The sequence below is a fragment of the Barbus barbus genome (assembly GCF_936440315.1).
Source record: "Barbus barbus genome assembly, chromosome: 39".
Taxonomy (NCBI): domain Eukaryota; kingdom Metazoa; phylum Chordata; class Actinopteri; order Cypriniformes; family Cyprinidae; genus Barbus; species Barbus barbus.
The window spans coordinates 17161716-17177492 of record NC_136717.1 but is presented as its reverse complement, the minus strand read 5'-3'; the positions used below and the strand labels follow the sequence as shown (position 1 = coordinate 17177492).

At 38.9% G+C, this 15777-nt stretch overlaps 1 protein-coding gene across 1 annotated transcript in view; it reads right to left on the bottom strand.

Moving 5' to 3' along the window:
- The window catches only part of LOC306858711 (plexin-B2-like), a 105461-nt gene that overhangs the window by 16874 nt on the left and 72810 nt on the right, over positions 1-15777 (bottom strand). Inside the window, exons 3-12 of the mRNA XM_079399378.1 lie at positions 4773-5896; positions 4494-4682; positions 4068-4196; positions 3771-3871; positions 3266-3398; positions 2339-2495; positions 1253-1364; positions 1052-1163; positions 813-914; positions 142-237 (exon numbers count right to left, since the gene is read on the bottom strand). Coding sequence (XP_079255504.1) covers positions 142-237; positions 813-914; positions 1052-1163; positions 1253-1364; positions 2339-2495; positions 3266-3398; positions 3771-3871; positions 4068-4196; positions 4494-4682; positions 4773-5894 — 2253 coding nt within the window. The 5' untranslated portion in view covers positions 5895-5896. The remainder of the gene's footprint in view (positions 1-141; positions 238-812; positions 915-1051; positions 1164-1252; positions 1365-2338; positions 2496-3265; positions 3399-3770; positions 3872-4067; positions 4197-4493; positions 4683-4772; positions 5897-15777) is intronic.

The following is a 15777-nucleotide window of genomic DNA, read 5'->3' as shown; positions in this document are numbered from 1 at the left end:
ACACACGTGCAGCTCAGTAGCTGTGAATGCCATATTGGCTGGTGCTCAAACTCCAGAAACAAATCAATGTGTGAACAGAGAAGAAGTAGAAAGTGAGGGAGACATAATAGAGGAGGAGGAATACGAGTGGAGCGTACTGACCTCATACCCCTCAAAACTGTACTTTGACCCATCAGCATCCACAGTCACCTCGCCCACCTGTTTCATGAGCTCGGTGCCGATCTGAAAGGTTTTGTCCTGAGAGACATGAAGAAAGAGTACTGCTGTTTAAAACAGGCATTTTACTATAAAAATCATGCTGACAAATAGCCTCATGGAGATATTGGGTAAATATATTTTATATATTATTGCTCTCTGAAATACTTGATTCTGATTGCTCAATGGTTATGGTTCTGTGATAAATTATGTAGTTATTGCTACATTAAGTGATAAAAGAAAAATCACACTAGAAAATTTTAAGTCGCTTTGGATAAAAGCGTCTGCCAAATGACTAAATGAAATTTGAAATGTGAAAAAATATGGAAATTCCTTAACAGCACAAGCCCTATTTTTAAAACCTCTTTTTAGAGTGTAAAATAATTTAATTAAATCTGTCAGTATCTCATAAATTTATGCACAGTATTTAGTAAGCATAATGCTTAACTGATTATACATTATGCTTTACATATCTAAAAAATAATATAAAATAATTAAATAAATACATAAAAATCTTCAAGAAAACCTCAGGATATTCCCTGCATACATTTTATACACTAATATACTGAACCTAACAACCACACTATGTACAATAATAAGTAATGCATGTATTTTACCTTATATTTCTCCAAATTTTTGCCCTGAAATTCGATGGGGGTTTTAATTCCAACAGGAATAAGCAGAGGTTCCGGGACCTCAAACTGAGGACAGCTGTCACCCTGCAAGAACCATAAAAAAATCAAATAAAACTGTTATTAGTCCTGTTTTGTCACCAAAAGACAATTGCTCACCGTTATTAAAGCACAAACAGGCGTATTCATTTATATATGCATGCACTCTTCCTAACATGACTCACCTTCATGTGTTGTATGATATGATCACCCTTGACAGTGTCATCTCTATCACTGCATGTGTGATCCTGAATGTTCCACTGGCAGCCCCACTTACTGGTTACACATGCAATGCATCTACAGAACAAACAACCGGTCAGTCAAAAGACTAATCTAAAGAAATGCTATATGGAAGACACATTTTTTAAACATTGTCTGATACTCACGGCGTATGCTCCGATCTCTTCACTACTGCTGCACAGTTGTAAAACTCAAACACACTAGATGCCACTTCAATGCCGTCATTTACCGTGATCTTCACTGTCACTGCCACAAAATCTACACACATGCACATGAAAATCATATGAGCTTTTAGGTAGTCGTAATTCATATAGCCAGTTCTGAAATTCTAGAGCTCAAGGTGCTAGATACACCAAGGTCATGGGTTTGATTCCAACAGAAAGCACAACCTGATATAAGCTTTTGTAACTACAGAATCATTGCAAATGGGAATCATATCAGCTTTTATGCAGGAGTATTTAATAAGGCCAATTCTGAATTTCTAGAACTCAAGAGGTACTAGATACACCAAGGTCATGGGTTCAATTCCCAAAGAAAGCACGACCTGATAAAAGCTTGTGTAACTCTAGAATCATGGGAAATAGGAGTCATCAGCTTTTTAGGCAAGATAATTTCATACACAATTTTGAATTTCTAGAGCTCAAGAGGTGCTAGATATGCCAAGGTCATGGGTTCGATTCCCAAGGAAAGTACAACCTGATAAAGGCTTTTGTAATTCTAGAATCATGGGACATAGGAATCATATCAGATTTTAGGCAAGAGCATTTCACAGAGCCAATTCTGAACTTCTAAGGCTCACTTCTGTAACTCTAGAATCATGTGAAATGGGAATCATATCAGCTTATAGGCAGGAGTATTTAATATAGGCACTTTTGAATTTCTAGAGCTCAAGAGGTGCTAGTAACGGCAAGGTTGTTGGTTTGATTCCCAAGGAAAGGAGGACCTGATAAATGTTTTCTGTAACTCTAGAATCAGTAAGTTAAAATTCAGAATCTATCTGCTAATAGATTTAGCTTCAGTGTAATGTTTTCATGTGATCAGTCTCCAAATTGAAAATCACAAAACTAGCAAATTACAAACATGAAGAAATGAAACACTTTTTAAGTCTGACATAATTTTTAGGCATTCTGCAAGACAAACACCATCTGTTTGTTTCTTGAGTAAAGGAGGCAGCGAGAGGACAGCTTCACAGTAGGTGATTATTAAGTTAAAGGCAAACAGGATGCCCTCACCTTGTGTCTCAGGTGTGGATGGTATGTTCTCAGAGGTCGGGAGATCACAGATGACCTGTGCGCCTTCCATAGTTGCATCACTTTTGTAACTATTAAACTCACATTTAAGTATAGCAGGACTGCTGATACTGGGGAGGGAGGGGATGTCAATCATCACCTGCAAGTTTAAACCAGAAAATAAGGATTTAGGAAATAACTAAATAAATACAAACATATATAAATTAATGAATGAACGAACGAATATGGAAAAACATCAGTTCTCACACATTTTGAACAGCGAACTTTCTACTTTCGAGTTTTCTAATTGTTTATGATTACTGGATGACAATTTTTTAATACTGAACAGTGATGAACAAGCAAGGAAAAAAATATTCAAGAGATATTATTATTATTATTATTATTATTATTTACTTTTTAAATTATATTTTCAATCACTTAAGGTTTTATTGTTTACCATAATTTTTTGTTGTGAAAAACACAATGTTAAAATTCCCTGACATTTCTAGGTTTTGCACAACTGTACTTCCCCTGAAATACGCAATATGAAATATGAAATAATATTGTTTTCAGCAAATAGTAAACAAGTTAGAAGTATACTGCCTTTATTCATTACCACTGATCGAGGAAGTTAATTACGATATACAGGAAGCCTCTTCAATCAACCATGACCACTTGAGTTTCTTCTGAGACATATTAGAAATGCATGAAAAGTGCTCTGTGCGTTCATGTGGTATGAAATGATAGTTTCAGACGCCTTGTTTAGTAACTTCATCATGTCAGCTCATGAAAAAAGGATTAGACTGACAGACTTGATCTGTTACAGCCAGTAAATATCAATCCTGAGTCAATCCTTAAGAGGTTAGGGCTTGAAATAACTCCAGACTGTATCACAGTGTGTGTGTTTGTGTACATGTTACGCTTTAGTACCTTTGTACGCTCGGTTTTCTTGCAGCTGATGTTGGGGGGCTTGAAGGACTCAATAGTTACACATTTTTGTTTTGGACTCCACAACCAGGCGTTCGGTCCTTCTCCTTTGCGACAATCCTTTTTCCTAGTACAACTGCAAGAGCAAAGCAGACAAACATGGGTAATGAGCCATACTACGTTCACTTTAACTGGACTGCACACAGATATCTACCACATACCGCTCGCTAAAATGTAACAGGCAACTCTAAGACTTGGATTACACCATATTTTAGAGCTTAAACAATTTCAAAATGAGATCGCTAAACAGCTTAGTATTCTAAAACATACTTTAATAAGGATGTTAGTCACATGACCCACAAGAGCCATGGGTCTTAGTTTATTTGACAGTAGAAATATCAAACTCTGTTGTAGTATGGCAGTGTTATTACTTGTCCTGTCCTTCACTGGACAAGAATGCCCAACTGATGGTGTGCTTTTGGTAATAAAATGAGTCTAACAGACTTACCGGCCTTCCAACACACACCAGCCACAATATGGGTCCCGTTGGGAGACACATGATTGACAATCATTCTTCTGCTCACAGGCCTGCACTGGCACTTTGGTGACCTAAGCAAAAGAGAAGCAAATAAGACAACAGCCACAACCTTTAAATTACCAATTTGTTCACTTATTTAGTTTAAGATGCCTAACAACTGATGCATATAGATTGGCAAGTCTGCAATATTCAAACAGGTTTTAACCAGTGCATGATCTCTGTTGACTCAATGTGATATATGAGTTGTGGATGTGTTCATAAACAAACCTTTCTGCCAGTGGTGATGTACAAGATATCCAAAGTTGAATTAAAAAAGAGGTTTTTGTTCACCCCACCATCTGTGCGTTCCCCTGGAATCTTGTTATATAGTTCAGGGTGACTGGGGTCAAGATGCACCTGCAAGAAGACAATTCATTGATTGATTCATTTGGCAAATGCATTTATCTAAAACAACTTACATGTAAACACTGTATTATATAGGCAGTACAGCTAGAGCAAGCCCTAGGGTTAAGTCTATTTTTCAAGTGGTTGTAGCTTATACTGTAAATCAACCATTCTTGGGTTTGAGCCAACAACCTTTTGGTTACCTGCCCGTATTATTAACCACCAAGCTAGACCACCACAGCAGTCAAACCTCAAGGGGTTTAGTGAAATTTAAAGTGGACAGAAACCAGACCCTGGAATGGGACTCACCTTTAAGACATCTGCTCCACTGGTTCCCAAAAATGCCACAGTGTGCTCATTCTCCACCGCCACAGCTACAGCTGTCAGCATGTCAATTCGGGTGTAGATGGGTTTGACAGCCAGAGCGTACTCAGGTTTACTGGCTAGTGGAGACGGCAGGAACTCTGCACCGCATTTATATTTCTTCGCCATGTCCTTCTGTTGGGCGAAAAGACACATCACATTCAGAGGGATCATAAAAAGGCACACAAAATGAAACCAGAATTAAAGTAACACACAACAACTCACGTCTCTTTTGGTCTTGCAGATGGCCTCGGTCTTAGAGATGTAGGGTGAATAAACAGTCTTTGGTTTCTCGTCCTCCAGAACTTCTCCTGTGTAGCAGGACTCAATCACCTCCTCAAGCCTGGCGTTAATGCTGCTGAGTGGGTACATGCACAAGGCCGAATGGCCACCATCCTCATCCACGCTGAAGACGGCAAACAGAACCTTATCGTTGGGATTCGAAGGGATGATATTGCTAGCCAAAACTTCTCCTGGTCTGGTCAGATACGCCGCTTGCACCTTGTTGTATGTTTTCTCCTGTTCAGTGTTGACGGAGCAGTTGAGCTGGAGCTCGGTGTAAGAATAATAATGATGGTCATCCTCGCACAGACGTGCTATAAATGTGATATTCCTGGTGTCGCTGGTGCCTGGAGTGCGTGAGAACAAGAAGTAGATGTAACCGTTGTCTTTGAAAGCATGACGAAAGTTGTGGAGGTAACGCTGGACAAAAGGACTAGCTTGCACAGTGGAGGCTTCAACCATGTTCTCGAAGACATCCATTTCACCATGCTCCTGCAGCAATCGGGTGCTGATGAGTTTTGAACTGTCTGAGCTACCATAGCCCTTCCCCACTAGAAATACGCTGAGGTTTGCATTATTATGAGTATCTTTAAAATAAGAAATTTCTCCCACTACGGCGACAGACTCCTCTGTGCTAGCTACGTACGTCTTCTCGCCTTTAGTGTCACTGTAGTACACCTGTTTGTCCACGCTGTTGAGGTTTACCAAAGAGCAGATGCCCCTGAAAAGGCTTCCGCAAACGATCAAGGTGCCATTGGCAGAGTTAACCAGCAGGAGTTTGTTGATGTTGTCCATATCCTTTGCGTCAGTGCACTGTGCAGTGATTGGTGGAGTGCAGTTTGGGTTGTCTTTTTTGGGGCCTGTTGTAGCACTGCTTTCCTTCAGCAGGTCATAGTTTAGCTGATAGATGTTATTAATAGCACCCACGTAAATTCGGCCGGTTTGAGGGTCCTGAACGACATTGTTGATGACGGTATCAGACAGGAAATAATCTTGAGTATCATCACAGCGAGATGAGCCAAAACACAGCAGCAGGGACAACGCTGCCAGGGCCCTCCACGCCATCTCTTGAAGAGAGAGAAAGAAAACAAGATATACATCAAGTAAGAGGCCAGTGGCCAAGTTACACACCTGTGCAAAAGTTGTGGCCAAACTGCAAGGGTGTCTACATACAATTCATACATATAATGAATGCACCTCTAATATAGTGTGTTTTCTGTTTCTGAATTAAAATACATTTTGATATTTTGGTGGTGGTGGTGGGGGGGGGGGGGGTGACAAATGTCACGATGATACACCTGTCCTACCATAATGGCATAATCTTTTTAAAAATATTTTTTAGGGGAAAAAGAAGAGAAGCAGCTTTGTTTAAAAAAATCTATATTAATAAATGAAAAAGCTTTGTCTGCTGAAAGTCATGTGGTGCCACTAACATGCAGAAAAAAATAAAAACACTAAACAAGAAATTATATCATATGGGAATCTACACAGACCTTCAATACTTTGAGGTCAGCCTTTTTATGATATGACAGGTTTTTAGTTCCGGTCTTAAAATGTCAGGTGGTATAACGTTTCAAAACGTAATGATATTTTGATAAGTGATGATAAGTGTATTTTAGAACTTTTTGAAAATAATTTGTCATCTGTGTACATTCTCATATATCGATGATATAGATGTTTTTTGGCTTGATGGCTACACCATATAACATTTTTAATTGAAAAAATAGCTGAAAATAGTTTTTCATGTGTTGCTTTTTCAAAAGTACATGAATCCAACATGAATACATAGAATAGATTTCTAAGAACTTGGAACATGAGTTTTAAACTAAATTAATAAAAGATCCTTCATTTTTGCTATCTCATTTGTCATTGACTCAATAGAGACACTCGCCTTAGCAGGCAGCACTAATAAATTCACACTTGAAAACTGACGTCTTTTTGGAAGCTGGAGAATTTCTTTGGTATGCATCATTATACTATACTGAAGTAAGCACTAGTCAAAAGTGCTACCAACAAAGACTAAGTTAAAAGAAAAATCGATCGGGCCTCTCAACTCTTCCCTCAAAGGGGTTGCAGATGGCTGTGCGATTTGACACGCTGATACAAGCAAAGCATTTCTAAAGAAGCTCGTCCTCCACCCCTGCACTTTCATTCTCCTTTTCATCCGTCCCCTCAGCACTTCAGCAGGTCCTAAAAACACTGGGGCGGAAGTCAAACGCTCAAAGCAATCACAGGGCGGCCTGATTCCAGCATAACAGAAGATGGCTCAATGAATTATGGGTACAACCTCAGCAGGTGGGCCAAACAATCCTGTCCTCCTTCCTGTAAACAACCCCTATAATAACCAGCGCGCATTCAAAGTTATTGTGTTAGACAGCAAGATCTAATCACAGTTTTGAACATTCTTGAGCTAATTTTAGCTGTTTATAAGGTTGCAAAAGTAGTTGGGGGGGGGGGGGGGTATTAACCATATTCGCTCAATATTTCTGACCATTCCATCACTCCCCAGAAGTTCACAGGAACTCAATCTTATTTGCCTAATTGTGGTGGCAATCCTCTGGAGTGGACTTCCACATAACTGACTGCGATGTTTATATTGCCAGAGCAAATACTTTCACTTCAAATCGAATGGCAGGAGTCTCTCAGACACCGCGATCCTGAGCCCAGAGCTCATAAAGAATTCATGATAAGAGTTTAGCGGATATTACAGCTCTTATTGGCTTTAATGACGGGACTCCAGAGACACGATATGAGGCAGTGCAGAAGTGACGGGCTTTTTCTTTTTACTTAGAGTCTGTCAGAGCTCTGGCGTGCATGGTTTGCAATGAGATTAGAGGTTACTGTGGGGGGGTGGGGGGTGGTGTTAAATTTTGCGTGTGTGAGTGTCTAGTGTTAACTGTTAACAGGAGGCGGTCTTTGCTGCTGATTCAGAGCACATGGGTGATTTGTCTGGACTGTACGGGTTTAAAAAAAGTGACAGGAAGGATAGGTTTTGCCAAATTGTCAAGTTTCATTATGAATATTTAGACTGACAATCCCCCTCTTCCCCTCAAACACAAGACCAAATTATTAACAGGAACAATGATGCCAGTCTCTCAGTATAGACTTGATATTTGTGCTGAGACTGCCACACGGCTCTGACTAAGCAAGTCATGTGATCACAAAAGAATGCAGTGTGCTTTATGACACACTCCTTGATTTGCATTTTAACACACAAACATTAGTCATTGGTGGCGCAAGCTAAGGCAGGCTTTCCTAGCGCATTCTCAGGTTTAGCCCCAAGTATTACATTCAAAAACCACTGTTCTAAAGAAAATAATTAAAGTAGGATACATTTCAGATAAATTCTAAAAAGTTCAAAAGATCTTCATTAATTCCACAGAACAATTTTAAAACAAAGTTCTTTATTGGAATCCATGGTTCCATGAAAAACCTTTAACCTCCACTTTAAAACTACTCTGCACAACTTTTTTTATAGCAGAAAAAGGTTCATCGGATGTTCTTTACAATGACAATAGTTCTTTTAAGAACTGTAAACTGAAAGGTTCTTTGGGGAACCCAAAATGGTTCTTCTACAATATCGTTGCGAAAAACCTCTTTTGGAAGCTTTACTTTTAAGAGTGAAGAAAGCAAGTCATACTGTATGACTTACTTTCTTCACTCTTAAAAGTTAAGTGCTGCTGACCGCAAGTCCCTCCAGCGGACAGTGAACACAGCTGCAAAGATCATCGGTGCCCCTCTCCCCTCCATCCTGGATATTTTCCTTACACGATGCTCCAGCAAAACCAACAGCATCCTGAAGGACTCTACCCATCCCTCCCACAGTCTCTTCCAGCTCCTACCATCAGGAAGACTGTACCGGAGCATCAGAGCCCGGTCCGCCAGACTGCTCAACAGCTTTTTCCCCCAGGCTGTGAGAGCCCTGAACTCAAACCACCCCGCCCCCCTCTGAAACCCCATGCAAACCCCTACCTCCTGAGACACGGACCATCCCCCACTCCAAACCTTACCACACCAAAGAAAAAACTGTATGGAACTTTTTTGTGCAATTCGAAGTGTGCTACACACACAGGTGAGTAGGCCTGTACAAACCACCTGTAGTAACACACTCTCTTCTATGTGCACTAGACACTTTACACACACTGAGCGTGTACACAATCCCACAAAAGACTCAGCAATATATGTATGTTTACATGCTCATGCACTACAAATCATCCTGCACTGTTCCCCAACCAGCTGCTTGACTCAAAATGTTTCTCTTTGGACATGTACAGTGTTTATGCGAAGCATTCGTATAGTTTGTATTTTTTATCTTTTATTTTTTAATTTGTATAGGGTAAATATTTATATATAGTATATAGTTAAAATCTGTCAGTAGGTTAGTTGTGTATAGGTTTATAGTGTATAGGTTTACAGGTTTAAAGTGTTTTTTTACTTCATTGTTGTATGTCTGTATTTATGTAGCACCGTGGTCCTGCGAGGCACGACATTTCGTTCCACTGTATGTCCCCACATGTAGAGGAATGACAATAAAGCTCAACTTGAACTTGAAAATTTTAATTTTGGGGTGGAGTCACCCTTTAAGGTTCCAGAACAGTCAGCACCACCATATACACCTTAGCAAGCATCCTTTAGGCAACCACATAGGAACTTGCTAAAAAACACTTCTTACCATCATCTTAGCAACACCCTGGCAACCACCCAAAACACCCTAGCATTGTTGCAGTGAGTTCTCCAAACACCACTCGCAATCTTCAGAAAATCTAGTTTTATCAACATTTATACACAAACAAGCACACATTGCCAGACCATCCTGCCTACATGTGGCTCCACTGAGGCCTAGACACGTGACCAGCACTCACCCTTCAAAACGTCTCAGGAATGAGTAGGAAGTGTGTTTGCATGTTTCTGTATGGCTGTATTCCTTGGATTTAAGACTGAGGGCATGGCTCAGATGGTATTCCCTTCATTTCTCAATGCTTTTCTGATCCGGAGCCAAGCCAAACACATTTCCTCTAAATTACTTTAGGGCTGTCTCAACCTGAGCTGCCGGTAAATGAATTCGCAATGCAGCAGAAGTATGAACAAGAAAGGAGGCCTACGTTTGATGCTCACGTTGTGAGGGGGAGTGTGTATTGCAGTTCAGATCAGCAGCACTAGTGTGTTATTCCTTCTCTCTGTGTTAAGAAACAACACGGCTGGTAGCTCAGTACACAAGCAGACAAGTGCTGAACCAGCACTACTCTTACCGCAGAGCATTACGCTGAAATTTCTCAGCAGAGTTAATAGAAAACCCCACATCTTCTCTCAAACTCCCAATCAGACTTCCCCTCTCGCATACAAACTTTGATTGACCCTCCGTAGCAGGCTTGTTTCCTCACTCTCTCCACAGAAAACTCATGTATCATTTACAATATTCCCTCATATTTTTCTCATTAAACTGGGTCTTACTTTTTCCTGTCTCAGCTTGTGTGTATACATAGAGACAACACACAGTTTGCCAACGGCAGACAGGGGTTTGTTCGGGAAACCTGTCTGAAACAAGTCATGGTTTGGTTGGTTAGCATGGTTCAGTTAGCCCAGACTGGTAGATGTTCTGTGAACAAAAAAGTGAGTTAATTAAATTCACAATTTATTGTACTTTAGGGGTGCACTGTATATATAAAAAAATAAAAAAAACTATATTACGACATGGATTACTGCTATAGTCAAATCGCGAAGACTGTTTTAATTGTTTTAAATAAACTTTATGCCAATTTGACTGATGCTGAAGCACTTTATAATGAGCTGTAAGCGTGTAAATAAACAGTGTTAAGCTTCAATCTAAAACTGGCAGCACATATATTTATTTGGAAAATGGCCAAACATTAAATCATTTAGCATAAAAAAAAAATTTAAATCAAGATTCAAAAATTACCATAAAATAAAATGATTTTTATTATTTTTATTAAAAGGCTCAATTTTATATTTTTCTTTATTATTCAATTTCTTTTATCCTTTTATCGTTCAACCTAAAAATAAAAATACGTTTTTCATAATTTTTCTCTAAGCAGATGCATTCCTCAACAAAATGACCCAATAATACAGAATTATTAATTATTTCTAAATAAAGCCATGTAGGTTATCTTGAAAAAAATCCTTTATTTTTTATATTGAAGAAAAACTAAATTTCCTTGTCAGTTTTTTCCAGTATCGTGTACTTTACTCTAGTAGAAGTTTTGCCCAATTTTTTAGAGGGCTCTTCAAAGTTCACATGCTAACCAATGCTAACAGATTGATTTCTCCAAGTGTTCTAGATCTGAAAATAGCCAGTATTTTAGCAATTCCGTTTGGTGATGCTATTGGCATAGAACACTTCACCTTTAAAACGTGCTGTTTGTTAATGCAGAGTGGGATGCCAGGTTCTGCCCTCCTGTCATGGCCGCCTCTTCCTTTGCTTTTCAATGACTGTCTCCACGGACGGCTTGGAATGATTGACGGGTGAGAACGGCAGACTAATTAAGGCTGGGATCTGAGGGACCACGAGTGGCTGGACACACGCAGGTAAATTCAGGCCAGTACTGAAAGAGCTCTTTGATTATGTAAAAGGGAGAGATTTAAACTATCCCAGTCTCTTGGAAGATTTGCCTCTCACTTTGGCTCTGTCCCAAATGGCACATTCGTTGGCATGTGTCTGTGAAGTCAATGAGACTATATGGTGTCATAATTATAGTTTAAAAAGAACCCAACATATCATCTTAACCAAACGTATCAGACAGCGGCAAACAAGATATTCAAATGTGAGTTTAAAATACATTCCATTACTTTGTCAATGAGCTGAATTTTGCCAATGTATAAATTAAAATTAAATGAACAGCTTACATTTTAATTCCTTCTTCAGAAAAAAATGTAACATATGCCTTCAGAAGACATGAAATATAGTTTACAGACTATTGTAATAAAACATTTATGCTGCTTTTTTTGGTAATTTTGGAGCCCATATATGCATTCAGTTTCATTTTGATGCAGGACGGACAATTAAAGTGTTTACGACTGAGCAAAGCTGCACTCTGAGGCACTTACAGATTGAGGTTAATAGCAAGAATGCCCTTGTCTAACAAGCATGTGTGTGTGTGTGTGAGGGATGAAGAGAGAGTGAAGGAGAGTGTGTTCACTACCCAGCTGGTCCCAATCAAGTGAGAGACGAGTGCAAAGGTTAAGGTAATTACTCTGGCTGGATATGAACTAGTTCAGGGCTCTGATGGTCAGCAGGAGGACGAAGGGGACAAACAAACAGATAAAGAGCAGATCACCCTCTCCTCTAGACAGAACGTCTGTATTTGTGCCTTCATGAAGCTGCTGAATTTACCCTCTTCCTCATTAGCGTTCCTGAAACATCTCAATCACAATCTCTGCCTCTTGCTGTCTTTCCCTCTCGCACTCCTGCTTTTTTGCGCTCAATCACAGGTGCTGCAGATAATCACTCTATTCTACAGCTGTCAGCCGCAGAGAGAGAGAGAGAGAGAGAGAGTGAATGGGAGATGAAAGTGAGTGAAACACGTAGCCCAGGCTTTCATAAGCCAGGTTTGAGCGCAGAATGCCCAAATGCAGTTTAGTTTCATAAATCTCCTCAAAAACAATTTTGATGCAATTTGTCAGCAACACATCAACTGCTGTTACACGGGCAGGGATCAAAGCGTAGCGTGCATGTGCGCGAGCGTGACATGCATGTTGGAAGATCGTAGGATCGACAGAGCCATGAGGATAGAGAAGTCTGTGTTATGCTAATGTAATCTAAACGACTCTTGTTAAGGACAGAGTTCATTAATGTCCTGGCATATCAGCCCATCCCCATTAATCTCCAAAAAAGACAGAGATATTCAGGCTTTCATGCTGCATTCTAGGCAATTTGGAAATATTCCACCAGCTGCATTAAAATAACCACTGGAATCATTAGAGGCCACACATCAAACTTACGTGAGATCAACAATTTGGCAACATTTTCTAGAAACTTGGGAGACCAGGAACAGCAAAGGTGCTGAGGGTCCACAGAAATGTATACACACACACACAAACACACACACACACAATATATATGTTTGGCACAATAATTAAATAAATAAAATAAAAAAAACTCATTAACAATATTAATTGTGAAAAGCACATTACAAATAAATTAAATATGATTTTTTTAAACTGTACTCTCATAGTGGATAGAAAAAACACTTTTCAAATAACTTTCAAATATTTCAAATTTAATCATTTATTTTGCTTCTATTCTATTGCCAATAAAAGGCAATTATTTAATATAAAAAGGATGTACTTATTTCAAAAAAAAAATTTAAGTTTATATGCTTTTAGTTTCTATTTTATTATTATTGCTATTTTTCCATTTTGTATTTTATAGGTTATTATTTAGTTGTTCAAAGCAACTTTATTTATTTATAACTTTATTTTAAGATCCAATTCTCACTATTATCTAGTTGCTTATTGGCATGCATATTACTAATATATTTGCTGATTATTAGTACTTATTATTAGGCTCATATTAAAGGAACACTGCCAGACCCGGAGATCGGCTGAATGGATTCAAAAACGGTAAAACTCAACTATTTAATTCTAGGGCCTATTTCCAAAAAAAGTGGAGTGTTCCTTTAATGCCTTATAGTGTATGACCATGTTCTAGATCCCTTAACCAGACCCAATACCTAAATTGAACAGCTACCTTACTAACTATTAATAAGCAGCAAATTACAAGTATATTGAGGGGAAACCCTTAGTTCATAGTGAATGTGTTCTCTAATCTAAAGTGTTGCCAAATTTTCATAGACATTAATGCCATTAATATCACACTTATTATTTTTCTCACAGTATAAATGGGTATTTTACATGAAAATATATCCTACAAGACAGAATACGCTACTTCCGGTAAATGTGCAAAACTTTAGATTCATTAACCGCAATACTGTAAGAGCTGTATACAGCCAAACTATTTGCATGAGTGTTTATGATTATAGAAATAAATAACAAATACATACATAGTCGCCTATATTATATATTGTGTATTTTTTACTTTTTTTTTTGCTGCTTTGTACATTGGTCATTGGCTATTTCCTGTTATTTTGTTTCATTACCTGTGTCCTGTCCTGTTACTGTCCTTCTGTTGCACTGTGGAGCTTCTGTCACTACAACAAATTCCTTGTATGTGTAAACATACTTGGCCAATAAAGCTCATTCTGATTCTGATTCTGATTCAAATTTTCCAATATCAAATGGCATAACATTTTTTGTACAGCTAAAGCAATTGGAAGCAGCACTGGAAGCTTTTCATTCAAGTTCAAAATAGCTGCACCTACTCCTATGTTTAATATAATGTGTGAATAGCTTCCATTAAATTTAGAAAGCGGGTCCCTTGCAATGGGACATTATTTGTAAGTCTTTGGCATCACTGAATTCGAAAACCCCTTCCTTAAATGTCCAGTCAGCTAATGTTCAACATTAGGAAAGCACCAAGAATTAAGAAAGAAAGTAATTTTGACTGTATTCTAAACTGCTACATTGGCTTGATCTTTCTCCTAAATGAAAACCGATCAATGGTCAGAGGCGACTCATCCACAAATCCAATTTCACATCGCCTCATTCACACCTGAATAACTCAAACACTAACAAATGTAGACAAGTTTGGTTCCTTCGCAGTCTGCTACACATCAGAAACAAACTCATGGCATGCACGTATGCGCACAGACACGCGCAGGCATTGGCGTGTAGCCGTGTCATCTCTCCCAGTGGCTCATGGAGAACAGCAGGCATGTTGATTAAATTTGACTGCTCATTGCGCCGAATCTATAATTCTCTCCACTTCAGCGCCTTCAACAAGCTAAGAATACAGAGATGATCCCCCGAGCCATTACCTTGAATATGCACGCGCACAGACAAAGTAAAGGATTGTCTTCACACCGCCGTGTGCGTCGACTTCGCCCGAATGAAACCTCGACGTGAATGTGAACGGTTTACAACGTGCCCCTGCTGTACTCAGTGTAATTTTAAGTACTTTTATCTGGCACGTCCGTGATAATATAACAAAATTTAATACTAAAGAACCGTTCACTTCAGAGTGCCCTTGAAGTAATGCTAGGGTAGCTGGTTACCACTTAGTGCTAGCTGTGAGCGATTGTGAGCGTGTGCTAGCATGTTAACAAAAGACTGAGAGAGAAACTGCTGGAAAGGAAGAGAGGGAGACAATTAGAGACAGAGGAAGCCAAGTACGACTCTGCACCGCCACGACAAGGCCGCCTTTGTGTGCGTGTCCGCTGGTGGGATCATGCCCCTGATGGGAGTGTAAAATAACACAGCGATCCACATTCCAGACTATCGGCAGACTAACTTGGCTTCGCTTGCCAGCTAGAAGAGCAAAAACAAGCATTTAGATGGAGGAAGAGAACAAAATGAGTGAACAGATGGGTGAGTAAAGTACATGGACAAAAGTATGTGGAAGGTTATTTCTAATTAAAGGCAGAGTTCATTCAAAAAGGATTTAAATAAATTTGCTTTGAAACAGTTCTAACTCACAAATTGCTAGTAAATTTCACAACTAATTACAAAGAAATGGAAAGTAACATGTCGAATTAAACACGAGATTAGGTGGAAAGACTGGAATAGCCTAGTAGAAGTGATATTTTTCGTATGTTTTAAAGAAGATGAGGGGCCAAATACTCTAGATAAGTCAACTTACAAAAAAATAAACAAACAAAAACTTAATTTGAAATTAATTTGAAACTACTGAACTGCAGTATCATTTATTTATATATTTATTAGTGGAGTAAAAATTGGCACGTTAACGCAGGCGATTAATTTTTTCAGATTAACGTGTTAAAACTATTTAACGCTATTAACGCAGGGGCGGGGCTAAGGTTGGCCACCCCATTCACAACTGCTACCTCTGTCTCTTTTTTCTTGAAAAGGATTGTAT